We start from the raw sequence: 14,025 nt of genomic DNA, 5'->3' as shown, positions 1-14,025 counted from the left end.
GTACACATATGCACACATACATGCACACACCAAGTGGCCTCCTCCTGGTTTGAAACCCTGAACCAGGTGCAGGTAGGGTGGGAGGGGCCCCCCTCCCTAAAACCAAGCCCTGTCCTCCCTCCAGCAGTAACTCCTCTGCCCTTCTCAATCCAGTGGCAGCCTTGATCCATTTCGCCTGGCGGGCAGAGAGCCACGCTGCCAGAGAGATTGCAGAAATAACAGCCGCGGACCCTAAACCTGCACTCGCTTAAAACCCAGCTGCTTGCGAAGCCGGGCCCCTTTGCACTGGCAGATACTAACGAGAAAATGACTTTCCCATCAAGGGCTCTCTCCATTGAGGGGCTGTCACCCCAGTGACAGGAGGCTGAGGGTCCCACTCTTCACCTTGGATTTCCACCTGTATCAAAGTGTCATCCCAGCCTGGCCACACTGACCCAGGAGAAGGTTCTGGGAGGCCACACACCCTGCAGCCCCACCGAGCCTGCTAGCTCCAACGGCAGCCTCAGCCTTTCTTGTCAATTCAACAAAAGCATCAACTCCAACTAGCCATGGACGTGTGGGGGGAACCTCAAAATTCCCTCCCCTTCCTCCCTCCAAGGATCAATGGGCGTCCGCATCTGCAGGACCAGGGCAGCTGAAGGGCGCTGGCTGTCACAGCAAACGCTCTGTGTCGTCGCACCATTAGTCACCTCCCCCAGGACCCTCAGAGCTGTGCAGCCCCCACCCCACCCCCACTCTCATTCTCTAATTATGGTTTGCAAGACATGTCCCAAACCCTCGAATTAGCTCCAACTATATTGACAAGAGAAGAGCGTCCAGCTGGAAATGTGCTGCTGCCGTCACACCCGCCTCACCATCTTTTGGCTAGGGACAGAGGGACAGGTGTCCATTCTGGTCAGGGTCTCACACTGGCCTTCTAGGGGAGGCCCATGCAGGCCCAGCAGCCATCTGACCCACTGGAGGTTGCAGGGAAAGGGAGCGAGGTCGGGAGAGGTAGGAGACATCTACTTAAACCTTCACTCAAGGAGCTACGAAACAGCCAGGAAAAAAATAATCGTGGCTTGGCTCGTGCTTGGCTTTGAGGAAGAAAGAACAACAAAAAAATAATGTTTTTGCTCCTTTCAAACATTGCAGTTCAAGTCCATTTTCATCACAGCAAATGAAAGACAATAACGCACCCACCAGCCCTGAACTTCCATATGATTCTCCTCTCCCCGTGCACCCCCCACATGCACACACAGAAAAATCCAGACGGTTGACAGAGGACACGTCCGTGCGGCACCTGTAATTTGCCAACTGATCACCCGCCTGAGCACAGCCAGGCTGTGCGAGGAGAGAAATGACAAGACGGAGAGAAAGACCCAAAGCAGTGCCTTTCCAGAGTTTGTTTTTCCCTCATCTGGGAGAACCTACAAGCTGGAGTCGGCAGGTTTTGTGGCAGAACCAGGGGCTCTTACCCTTGGGCAGAAATGGTCTAATGACGCATTGCCAGCCTCTTTCCTTCTGAGGCCAGACCCTTCGCGGTGGCCACCAGCCGCCTGACTACTCATGTCCCAATCTCCAAGCCAGCACACTGGTGAAAGAGTCCAGAGACAGGTGGCTCCTCAGACACGGGGACGGAAGCAAGGTGGTCACTATTTCCCAAAGGGGTACCTGGGGACTGACATATGGCTGGGGCATTGTGTCAGGAAGTTGATGCTGTCCTAAAGGCCACATGCACTCAATGTCTGTGCCCAGTTCCAGACACATCTGGCCAAGCTCACCCGGAGGAGGCAGCCCGAGTGTGCTCTTGGGGAGGGCGAGAAGGCTCGGAGGACCATGAGAATCTGCAGAAGCCGGCAGAGCCAGGAGATGCTATTACCCTGTTGGCAGCAAAAGGGGCAGGCAGGGGTCCTCCCCACCATTTACCTTCTGTCCCTACCCCAGCACTTTCACTTCCTAATCGGGCTCTCCAGGGGACTCTCCCCTCAGACATATAGGGGGGAGCAAGAACAGTGGACACTGATCCCCCCTATGGCACTGGCCACAGAAAGAGGGTGCTCACATCCTCTGCATACAGCCCCCCACCAAAGGAAAAGGCCTATGAAGAGAGGTGTGTAGGTACCCTCCACATCTGGCTCTAAAGGGCCAGGTTCCCACCGGGAGGGAACGTGGAGCAGGTACGTGGCTTCAACTCCACCGGGCAGGGGTCGTTGGCTGCCCCCTCACCCAACCCTGGGTTCCCTTCTCAACGGGACAGCGGCAGGGGAATTAACTGACAAGCTAGGACCCCTCACCCCATCCTGGGGCTTGTAGATCTTGCCTTGCCCCATTTGGGGGATTTAGGAGAAGCAGGGGCACCGCGGGGAACTTTCGCGACGCAGCCAGAGCGCTGGGACCGTGGCTGGCAGCCTTCGGGGCTTGGGGACGCCGCCCCCGGGCTCAGCGGGCAGCCCGACCCAGCGCCCCCGCCCCCGCGCGAGGCGCAGGGAAGGACCGGCGTGGACGGGGGTCGGGGGCGGAGGGGCGCGCGGTGCTCAGCTGGGGTCCCACGGCCGGCCGAGGCCACTTACGTGTGCTGCTGGGGGAAGCTGTAGGCAGAGGTGCCGGGGGCGGCGAGCAACGGTAGAAGCAGCAGCGAAGGCAGCAGCAGTGACAGCGGGCGCCGGGCGCCGCGGCCAGGCTGGGGGCCGCAGCCGGGCCAGGGGCGCGCAGTCAGCGCTGGGCCGGGCCGAGAGGCGCCGCAGGTCCGAGCCGGCACCGCCATGTTTCCATTCAAGATGCGGCGCCGCTGGGAGGGGGGGCAGTGGCGGCGGCGGCGGCGGCGGGATGGGGGGGCGCGGGCGGCAATTCGGCCTCTCCTCCTCCGCCGCCTTCTCCGCGCGGGGCCTCAGGGGCTGCCCGGGCCGCAGCGCCTCTGCGGGCTGCGCGCCGCGATTTCCCCGCCGCGCTGGCTCGAAGCGCTCTGAGCGTCCGGCCCGGGACCTGCGCTCAAATAGCGGCCGCCGCCAACGTGCCGGCACCGCCCTCCTCTCTCCCTCCCTCCCCACTCCCTGGCCGGCCCGCCCCCGCGCGCCCCCGCCGCGGCCACGCGCCCACCCGTGCCCGCGCGCCCCTCGTCCCGGCGCAGCCCCGAGCCTGCCCTACTGGCCCGCGCGTCCCGCACCCCAGCCGCTGTCCTGGCGCCCGATGTGCGCCCCCGCCTCCACGCCACGGACGCTGCTGCTCCTCTCCACCCCGCCGGCAGGAAGAGTCCCCGGACCCAAGGCCCAGGGCTGGCGCATACGTGACCCTTCTGGGGGCTCGACCTTCAACAGGCTTAAGGCCTGGAGTTACAGCTTTAATGGTGGAGTGGCAGCCTTCAGCAGAGACCAGAGAAGAGGGCAGTGATGCTGAACTCACACCCTCAGTGGCTCCAGCTACCTTCAAGATTTCTCTGTGCTGGGGGCTAGCACGCCCAGCCCCTGGCAGAAAGAAAGGGCCTGGAACCTCCTGGTTGCCTAAGTGGAAACCTGGGCCCAGATGCACAGTTGTGGGGGGCTGAGGATGGCAGGATGCAGCCTGCTGCAGCCACTCACTTCAGTTCCCTGGGCTGAGCAGGCACTGGGTGCAGGCCAATCCCAAGCCCCAGCTCCCAGGGTTTGTACGGCCTCTGTTTAGATTCTTCCAGGGCCAGGAAACTCAGCCCTGCATAATTCAATCATTTCTGTCCTGGAGGCCCCTGGCTCTTCCTTGCTTGGAGGAGAAGACTGGGGCTAGTGTCAATCCCAACTCTGTAGCTTGTGGGCCTTTCAGAGCCGCAGCTTCCTTCCTTGCAGATGCTCATGTGGGTGCCCACCTCAGCTTCCAGACTGAAGTGAGAATGGAGTGAATTGCCAGTAAGCTGAAACACTCGCAGGTGGGGAGAGCATCCCTGGGATCCTGCTGAAGTTGCCCCTGGAACCCTGCTCTGCTTCTGGTGCAGATAGGGTGGGAGAATGCTCCCTGCCAGCCTGGCACAGGGCAGGACCCCTCAGCAGTAACTGCCCACAGACTGCCTACAATGAGGAGGGAGAGACAGTAACCAGCAGGGTAGTTCAGAGATGCCCAGAGGCCCCACCTCATGATATCTGGGGGTGGGGGAGGGTCTCCTATCACCCACTCACAAGTCAGCCTGAGGAGGGTTTGCAATTGAGGAGGGAAGAGCAGTGGTCCCTGGACTGAAAAGGGCTGAGGTAGGGGCTGGAAATAGGGCTCAGGACAACCTTCACTTGCTCCTTAGTCCTACTTAGGCTGCCTCCCACCCCTGCTCCATCCCAACAAGCCAGGGCTGAGCGAGGAACAGTTACCTTCATTTCTTGGAGTTCCTCCTCCCCTGACTGGAATGAGCCTTCAGGGGGCAGACAGTTTTGCCAACAGGTCCCAAACCATGAGGCCCCAAAAACATAATCAGAGGAAGCCAGTGCAGGGGCCAGCAGCCCTGGGCCTCAGACCTCTGGCAGTCCTGGGACCTGGTGTACAAGAGGGACCCGGTGGACTCTGGGAGGCCAAGCAGGTCAGCTGTATGGAGAAAAGCAGGGTCCTCACTGAGCCAGTGTCTGATTGTGCCAGATGCCCCCCGCCTCTGAACAGAGTGGGAGGGTTGGGGGGCGGGGGTGCTGCACAGAAGCGTCATTGAGCCTGGGCTAACCAGGCCCCCTCCCAGCTCTGCCTGCTGATACCTGCCTCCAGCATCTGCCTTCCCCAAGCCCAGGCTAGGGCTGGCCGGTGGTGTCCTCCCCCACCTGTTTGCTGGACAAATACCTGTGCTCATGGCCCCAGGGGATCAGCACAAAGGGCTTCACTTCTCCTGGCTGCCCAGGAGAGGGGGGAGGGGTACCTTTCCAGGGCAGACCCTGCAGTGGCTTAAAAAATGTCAGGGGCAGCCTTCCTGCCCTTTGACACCAGGATGGCAGTGCTATCCCCGAAGAGTGCCCAGGCACTTGGAGCCAGTGTAGATGCAGTGAGTGGGCAGTTGGGCATTTCAGTTCTAGCCTCCACAGATGTGCACCTAATTGAGGACACTGGCACCAAGGGAAAGGCGGGCGATTTTGGTTGACAGGCCATTAAAGGAAGACAAATAAGGAGGGGAGGTAATTAAGAGTAAACGGGTAGTAAGAATTTACACATTCCAACTTTTGAGGCTCACAATATACTCAGCCCTCCTAGTGGCTGGCAACAGCCACAGATTAAGATTTTAGGAGGAAAAATCAAGACTTCCCAGGGAATAGAGGGACTTCCATGACAGGCACATCGATAGGTAGGAAAGGCCTGGGGCTACCCACCTGGCCCGAGGTGCCTGTGCTGGAAGATGTAGGGTGGTAGGGGCAGGTAATGCTTCAGTCAGCAGAGGGGCCTGGCCCTGGCAGGGACCCTGGCAGGTGCCAGTTCTGCTTGAGAGAGTCAGAACAGACTGAGAGAACTTTATGGAGAACCTACTGTGTGCCAAGCAGAACCTGAGCTCAGTTATGCCACTGGAGGGCAGAGGAAGCCCATCAGGAACATTCCATGTGTAGTAAGATTTCCCACCCCAGCCTCCCCACTTCCAGCTTTCTTTCCCATCACTCTTTTGCCCCTCCATTAAGTCAACAGTCTGCAAGGTGGCTCATGCCTGTAATCCTAGCACTCTGGGAGGCCAAGGCAGGAGGATCACTTGAGCTCAGGAGTTCAAGACCAGCCTGAGTAGGAGCGAGACCCCGTCTCTACTAAAAATAGAAAAATTAGCTGGGCGTCGTGGTATGCACCTGTAGTCCCAGCTACTTGGGAGGCTGAGGCAGGAGGATCGCTTGAGCCCAGGAGTTTGAGGTTGCTGTGAGCTAGGCTGACACCACAGCACTCTAGCCCAGGTGGGAGAGCAAGACTCTGTCTCAAACAACAACAAAAAAAAGTCAACAGTCTGGACAGCTCCTTACTCAGTGAAAACTCCTGCATGGGGGCTTTACTCCTACAGTTCCTTCTGCCTGTAGAAGGAACTTGACCACTGGAACCCAGGCTATTTGTGAACCCATAAACACCGCCTGTGCCAGGAAGCCTTCCTGGACCCAAACTGGGTGGACCTCCCCATCTCAGTCTCCTCTCTCCTGCCCCCTGCCCCAGCCAGTATGCAGCAGCCTCTGCCTTGGGTTGAGAAACACACCTGCACTCTAGACTGTTGTCAAGCTGGGACCAAGCCTCCCTAGTCCCAGTCACCTCCTCCAGGCCTCACAGAGACTCTGGCCATGGGAGGGCACAGAAAATTTTGACATAAAGAATCATTTGGGTGGCATGTCAAAGAGCCTGGGGGTATGCTCAAGGAAAGATGGTCTGGTCTGGGCATGAGGTGTGTCAGCTTTGGCATCAGACATCACAGATCATGTAGACAAGTCACTTTGCCTCTCTCAGCCTGTTTCTTTGTCCATATGGTGGGAGACATGATCCGCATCTGGCAGGGGTGGTCTGAAGAACCAAAGCATATAATACTCTTAGTGCAAGACTTGGTACTCAGGGCTTAATGAAGGGGAGACACTGAGAGACTCAGGCACCCCCAGAGGGGCAGGCCCTCTATGCAGGCAGGCAGAGAAGGCTTCCTGGAAAAGAAAGAGGGATTCCAGCTCAGTCTTGCAAGGTGAGCAGGATGGGGTGAGCATATTAGGAAGGGGAAGAAGGGAGACTCCTGGGGTAAGCATGACCTGAGCCAGCACTTGCCCTTCTGAGCCCCAACCACCCAGGTCTGCCTCCCCCTGGGTCAGTTGAGCTGGCCCCAGCCTTGGCAAGTGAGGTGTCCTGTCACAGGAGGCTGTCCCTGTCTCAGCCAGTCCACTCAGATGTGCCTATTCTCTGCCCACTTTGGGCTGGACTCAGTGGCTTCCAAGGGGACCCAGTTAGGATACACTCCACATATGGGCTGACTGCCAGCCCTTGCACCTGCCAGTGGCTACTTTGGCTCACCTGTTAATTCCTTGGGGACACTCAGGGATGTGATGCTCTCCAAAATGCCCCTTCCTGAGCATGGTACAGACACACCATGGCCTCTAGATGCAATCACATGGGGACCCCCACCTCTGAACACATCAAGAATCCTTCAGAGATCCTCAGTGCAATATCGACCCACAGTCAGTTTAGTACCATTTACTATAGCAAGTGGATGGGGCTGGAGTTTAACCCTTTCAAGCAGTACAAGTGTCACCACCTACACATCAAAATTAGGACCAAGTTCCAGGTTACAGACAGTCAAAACCTGTAGGACTCTCTTGTTAGACAGAGGGGAAACTGAGACCCAGAGGGGGAAGAGATTTGCCTGAAGCCAGTGCAAATCAGAATGTGGAGCTTTGAGTCTGGAGACCCGAGTTGTGATTCCATATCTGTCTCCCCATGACCAAGGGTGAGAGGCCAGTGAGAGCCCCCAGGCCATGGGTCCTGATGTCCCCATCCCAGCTTCTGCCAGTAGGGAAGCCAAGAACCCAGCATGGGGCTCGTGGGGAAACCAGGCGTCTTTGTACAGCAGTGGAGCCCCTCGTTCGACCTCCATCGTCATGAGAGTCACTTCACTCAGATTATTTCACTGAGCAAGCGCTGGCTAATTGGGTAAGTTCTAGTAAATGTAAGAGGCTTGATCCCTGGCCCCTGGGAGCTCCCCTCGTAGTAGGGGAATATGACACACAGGAAAAACACCATGAGTACCTCAAACCACACATAATTACATCATGGGTGAAACAGAGCATGTGGTCACTCGGTGCCATAAGGTGTGGGTGGTCGGGGACCTGGCCTCCTGGACAAGACAGCCTTGAGACTGGCACAGAAGGGCAGGAAGGGCTTGGATGGGTGAATGGCTAGAGGTGGGAGAAAAGGGCGTCCCTGACAGGAGGTCTGAGCAAGCAAAGGCCTGAGACAGGCGGGGGCTGGCCCTCTTGCCTGGGGGCAGGCACAGCGCCCCTGGCCTGTATGTGTGAGCAAACAAGGTCCTGGTGAGGCAGGGAAATGATGGTGTGACCTTACAGGCAGCTTGGGGCAAGGCTCATCTCAGCAGTGAAGAGGAGCCAGGATGTCGAATGGCCAGCTCGGTTCCCCTGTACCAGGACTCCAGGACCCTGTGTGGCCTCAGCGTCAGAGAAGGAGAGGTAAAATAAGTTGGTCATCTGTCGTGTGAGCACAGGGAAGCCTTCACTGCCTCAGCTGCCCTCACCAAACTCAGGTGCTCCCAGCTCAGGTAAGATGGAGCCGGGTGTGCCTGTCCAGCCAGAGGCCTGCTCCCAGGGGCCCGGCCATGCCATGCCCATCTCACCAGTAGCTATTCTGGACAGTCTGGAGTTTTCCTCAGAGAGTTTTGGACCAATCTGCTCATTTTACACATGCAGAAACTGAGGCCCAGGAAGAGGCAGGTGTCAGTTGTTACCGCGAGCAACAAGGCTCAGACTCCAGGCTGAGGTCTCAGTTCTGTCCTCTGTGCCACCTCCCTGCCACTGGGGCCTTCAGAGTCCTCAGAACCCCCCTCGGGGAGGACCCTGACCCAAACGTCTGCCCTGGAGGAGTGGGAGGCCCCTTGGTGTGCCACCCCTGTGTCCCACATGTCCTGGTGTTCATGGCACAATGGCCCAGATGCTGGGTTTGTCCCCTCCCATAAGGCCTTCATCCCTCTCTAGCAAGAGAAAATGAGGACAAATAAAGGAGAGAAATTCTCCCCTCGGAAGAGCATTAGGTGTCTGAACGGCTTCCGAATAAATAAGTCTCCTCAGAGCCCCCGGCCAGTGCTGACAGCGGCTCTAACTCTCCACGAGACAGGTTTCTCTGCCTCCAGGTGGAAGTGAAGAGAGTCTGTGGTGGGCTCCGTCGGGCTCTGGTGGAGGCAGCCTTCCATCACCGCCTAACATCCCACTGGCGCCTCGGCGCAACGGCCGTGGCAGATTGCTCCTCTGAGAGCCGCCCCTGCAGGCCAGTCGGGGAGGGTGAGGAGCAGCACCGGCCCCCCACCAAGGGTGGGAAAGAGCCTCTGGGGCGGTTCCCTTTCCCGCCCGCTGCTGGGATCCGGTCATCTGTAGTTCTGGAAACAACCTGTCCGTAACTTGCTCATTTTGCAACTGAACCTGAGGCACAGGGGACTTTGGTGACTTGGCGAATGAAACCAGCAGGCCAAGGATGCATCTCCTGAATAAGTCAGCTCTGCCCAGTGTGTCAGGAGGGAGGGGTCTGCTTCCTGAGGGGGGCTCTCTGAGGGCAGTACCACATCTCATGCCACCCACCTTCCCCTTGGCAGCAACAGGGGGCACTGGAGTGACTGCGTAAGTGCTGCTGGACCTGAAACGGCAGGAGAGACCAAGGCTAGGCCCAAGGAAGGACCTTCTTCAGCAGTAGGTGGAGAAGGGGCCCTGAGGAAAGTCCTCACAGCTGCTGCTGCTTCTGCTGAAAGCACCTCTTGGCTTCTGCTCATCAACTCTTTCGTCTCTGCTAGGCCTCTGAGGGCAGGGCAGGACCTGGCTCCGCCATCACTTAATTTAACTGATGGCTGCCGTTCCCATGAAGGGCAGGTAGCACTTCATTTTTTTGAACCTGGGAGATGGATGAGGCTAGGTGGTTCTCAGATTCCCGAGGCTGACACTGCGTGAGGTGGCAGCAGGACCAGTAGAGGCATCCTGTTGTGAGAGGCTGGAGGGCTCCAAGGAGGCAGCCCTGCTCCACTTGGTGAGGCGCCTGTCTCCTGGGGGTGGTGCTGGCACTCCCTGGACACCAGGCAGGGAGGGGGAGGGATGCTCTCAGCTGATAACCCATTCAGCTTTCCTATTAGTGCTGGTGTAGAGCTCTCCACCCCCGGAATCAAGGCCCCATCTGCAAGTCCTCTCTGCTCTCCCTGGGGCTGGGGCCTTTGAGACCTCTGCCTATTCCCAGGCCTGAGGGAACAGGGGTGGGGAGCAGGGAGGAAGGAGGCATGAGGCTCCTCCCCTGCTGGTTGGTGTGACTTGAGGGTGGAGATCCTGGAGGAGACCCTCCCTGCGAATTGGGTGCTCTAACAGCAAGGCTGTGAGCCTCAGGCATACTCCAGGTGCACTTACGATTCAGGCCAGTCCTCCATGAAATCTTCAATGGCACTGACCCGAGGGGGAATGGGCGAGCCTCTGCTGAGAAGGCCGTTCTGGATTGGAGGCTACTTACAGCCTGGGGGGTGCAGTGGAGGCTGGGGGACACCCAGGAGAGAAAGGCCCAGGCAGGGCAGGCAGCAGGGTCGGGAGTTCTAGCTCCTCAGGCCACATAAAGGTGCGAAGCAGGCAAGGCTGTCCCTGTCCCCAGGCTGGGTGGAAACACTCCTCCCTCTCTTCTGCTAGCGTGAAGCAGTCAGTACCTAGGTGAGCAAATGAGGGGAACATCCAGTCTGGATAGAAGATGCAGGCTGTGCGGTATGGGAGGAAACAGGGGCAGGGATGGGAGTTGGGGGGATAGACAGGGCAGGGGCTGGCCTGGGACCATTGTCCCCCAGACGGGCTAGCTGAGAGACAGACATCACTGCCCAGAAGGTGTGGGGTAGGGAAGGGAAAGTTGTTCAGGGAACAAGTCCAGGAATGCATGGCTTGCAGGGATTCTGGATCCTTGCTTGGGGCCATCCATGGCCTTGTTTGGTGGTCAGAGCTGTCCCATGTCCCCATGTTCGGTGTCTGTTTTCCACCAGCTGATAAGGGTCCAATACTGTGGCCAGCAGAGCAAGTGCTAGGACAAAGGCAGAGAGCAGAGGTCCTCTTGGTGGCCTAGAACAGACCTTGGAGCTCCAGGAGCCTCCAAGAGCCAAGCCCTCTCCCTGCAGGGCAGGACGATTAGGGAGCTTTTCTAGGCTCCAGGCGGCAAAGGAGTGCTTGGGAGGCTGTACCCAGATATGCCGGTGAGAGTCTGGAGGAGGGTGCGGAGGCATCCACCAGCTGGAAGGCCCCCTGCCGACCCTTGCTATGGCCTCCCTGAGCCCTGTTTGGCAGCTCCAAAGCAGCATCTTGCTGAGGTCTTAATTTCTAAATGAGCAAGGAGGAGTTTTAGGGAGGCAGAGGTGGAGGGAGAGACTCACTGAGAGAGACCTCATCGAGGATCAGGATGTGGACTCAGCAGTTTGCAACAGGCCACTGAGATCTTGCCTGAAAACCCAAGCCAGCTGCCATGGGGTGGCTGGGAGCAGGCTGTGGACAGAAAAGCCCGGCAGTGAGTCAGACGTGGGGCACGAGGGGAGGATGGTACTCAGACCCAGGGCAGGAGGTGTGCCAGGGAGGCTCACCCCTCGGAGGGGAGGGCATTATCCGGTGTTTACGAATGAATAAATGACTGTGTAATATATCACCTCCATCACGCTGGGGCCTGGGGTCAGGCCTGCCATGTGACATGTGACCCCTGCCAGGCCTGCAGGCCATATGCCTGGGAGTGAGGTGAATCCTGCCACATAGCCGCTTCCTAGGCTCCTGTGCTGTTTCTGTCAGCCACATCTCTCTGACTGGACTCAGGGCTCCCTGTAAGCCCCTGCCACTCAGTCGCCCCGTCCCCAACACAGATAGCCACTATTGTGCCAGACGTTCCAGGGCACTGCGGCCCATTCAGGCCAGCCTAGCTGTGCTCATAGAAAGCTGGACAGGCCCAGGGTCTTCTCATCCCAGGCTCGGCCGACTCCCCAGCCCTCTAAGTCTGGTCTCGCCAGAGCCTTGGGACCACACGGCAGCCTCACCAAGTCTTGCTGCGGCTTCTCCATAAGCAGGCGCTGAGGGCCGGAGCCTACACTGAGTGCCGCTGCCCCAACCTCTCCTGGGGACTGTGTGCTCACTGTACAGAGGAATAGGGGCTTGCCCTGGGTCACTGTGGCTTATGATTTCCGAGTGAGGATTCTTGATATTTCCTTCTGAAAGTGCATGAGAACAACCCCCATTACCATTCTCCCCTCTCCTCCAACTCCTCCGTGCCTACTACCTACCAGGCACTGGCCAGAAGGTTGTCTAATTCCCAGAACAGCCTTCCAAGTAAGTAGCATTAGCCCCATTGGGCAGGTTAGGAAACTGAGGCTCCAGTAGTTCTGAGTGACTTGTTTAAGGCTGGCTGGGAAGCAGAAGAGAGGGGCTCTAATTCCCAATCCACCTCCTCCTGGGTTGATGCACGAGGAGCATATTGTAATCTTTTTTTTTTAATAAGCCCATCTTATCTCAATATGCAAAACTATGCACATGGCATGCAAATTGTCAGAAAAGCTCCCAGGGTGGCAGTGCAGCCTTTGGGTTTTACCAATGATCCAACAATTCAGCCTCATCTCTCTTACTTCATCTGAGCCTCTCTGTTCTGCTTGCCCTCCAGGCAGGGCTTTGCAGGAGAGAGTTGAGGATTTGTTCCCATGTGCCCGGTGAGGTGAGCAGTCCTCAGATCCCACGAATGAGGCAAGGGTCCTATGCCCATCCCTTCCCCTCCTCCTTGCCCCTCATGGACTTCTCGGAGCCCAGCAGAGTTGAACATCTGTATTTTGGCATGCATGACAATGGGGACTGCTTTCTGCTGCCAGAATACAGGAAGGCTTTCTGGAGGTGGAGGAGAGAAGGACATTCCAGATGAAGGGAACGTTGGCAAACTAGTCAAAGGTGTTAAGGTAGGATCTGCTCCAGGGAAAGCCAGTGAAGCATTTCAGGTCTGCTCTGTTGTGAGGAGCAAAGGCGTCTTTTCCATGATGAAAGAGCCCATTGCACTGGAGCAGGCAGCCAGGAGGCTGGGAGGCGGGTGGCAGGGCTGGATCCAAGCTGTGGCCGCAAATCACAGGAGAAATGTCCCATGAGCACAGGGTGGAAAGGACAGTCACGCCAGCGCCTTGGCCTGATTCATGGCTGGGGAGGCAGCGGACATCCACCAGGCATAGGTGACCTTGAGCTTGTTGACTAACATCACTGCACCTCAGTCTCCTTGAAGGTAAAATGGGTTCAGTAAGCTCCTCATCTTCCTCTCAGAGCTGCTGGGAGGCCACTGGGGGCTTGGCCCACTGCCGAATCATAAGGCAAGGCACCCATGGAAAGGCTGTACCCGTGCTGTTCTCCAGGCCTGTGGAGGGAGGTAGGGCAAGAGTGCCGCCCCCTCCCCAAAACATACCATCACACCATGCACCCAAGGTGATGAGCCAGGCCTGCCACAGGCCAGACATCCCCAGACAGCTCAGAACAAAGCCCCAAGCCAAGGTTAGGGCTGGGACAGAGTGACAGGTCAGCGAGGGTGGTGCAGTGGGTGGAGGCCTCCTGCCTGCTGTTGAGGTGCACAGGGAATGTGGGGAGACCTGAAGGGAGGAATGGCCAAAGCAGAGTCTCAGACGGTGACAGACAGGGATGGGATGTGGGTGGCCCAGGTCAGTCTGGAATCTTGTCTTCTGGATCCCAGGGACTAAACAGGTTTGACCTTGGTAAGTTGGTCAGATACGGGCAGCTGCCAAGCAAGGAGAGGATCCATGGAAGTTGGCGCTGCCTCTTCCAGGACACTGGATTTCACACTGGTTTTAAACAACAGGGAATTCTTTTCAAACTAAATTTGGTAAAGATTCCCAACATAAGGGAGATTGCAGAGGGGTTTTTCTGATGGAGGGCAGCGAGGGGGTGCAGAGGCCCCCAGGCCAGAGTCAGGGTGCATACCCTGCATCAGAGGTGGGCACAGCGAGGGACAGGTGCTGGGCATAGGCCTCAGCCCCTAAGAGAGTCTGAACTGTTGTTTCCACTCTCCTGGGGCAACCTTGGGAAAAGCCTTCTGCAGCCCCGGCCTCCTGCTCCCACCTGCAGAATAGGCGCTCTTGGTACTCCAGCCTGGCGTGCCCTTCAGCTGTGAGAACAGGTGTGGGGCAGAGACCACCCATCATAGGGTGGATATTTATTCAACCTCTAGAAGAGCTGAGGTCTTGGCAAATTCATCTGCCTCCAGGCTCAGCTAATTGGAATCGCTTCCCCTCTTCTCCTCTGCCTCTCAGTAAATTATGCGAATTCCCCCAGTCAGAGGCCTGGGTGATGGACAGCCCTGTCACAGCAGCCTAAGTGTTTAGAGAGCAATTGTTCTGGGGAAGGCTGCCATTCCTCAAGCGTG

At 57.7% G+C, this 14,025-nt stretch overlaps 1 protein-coding gene across 1 annotated transcript in view; it reads right to left on the bottom strand.

Moving 5' to 3' along the window:
- Positions 1-2,746, bottom strand: part of CACNA2D2 (calcium voltage-gated channel auxiliary subunit alpha2delta 2) — a 135,407-nt gene extending 132,661 nt beyond the window's left edge. The window contains exon 1 of the mRNA XM_045530138.1: positions 2,553-2,746. Within this exon, the coding sequence (XP_045386094.1) occupies positions 2,553-2,746 (194 nt within the window). The remainder of the gene's footprint in view (positions 1-2,552) is intronic.
- Positions 2,747-14,025: the final 11,279 nt, after the last annotated feature.

This window comes from Lemur catta, chromosome 18, assembly GCF_020740605.2.
Source record: "Lemur catta isolate mLemCat1 chromosome 18, mLemCat1.pri, whole genome shotgun sequence".
Lineage (NCBI taxonomy): Eukaryota > Metazoa > Chordata > Mammalia > Primates > Lemuridae > Lemur > Lemur catta.
This window is presented reverse-complemented; position numbering and strand designations above follow the sequence as displayed.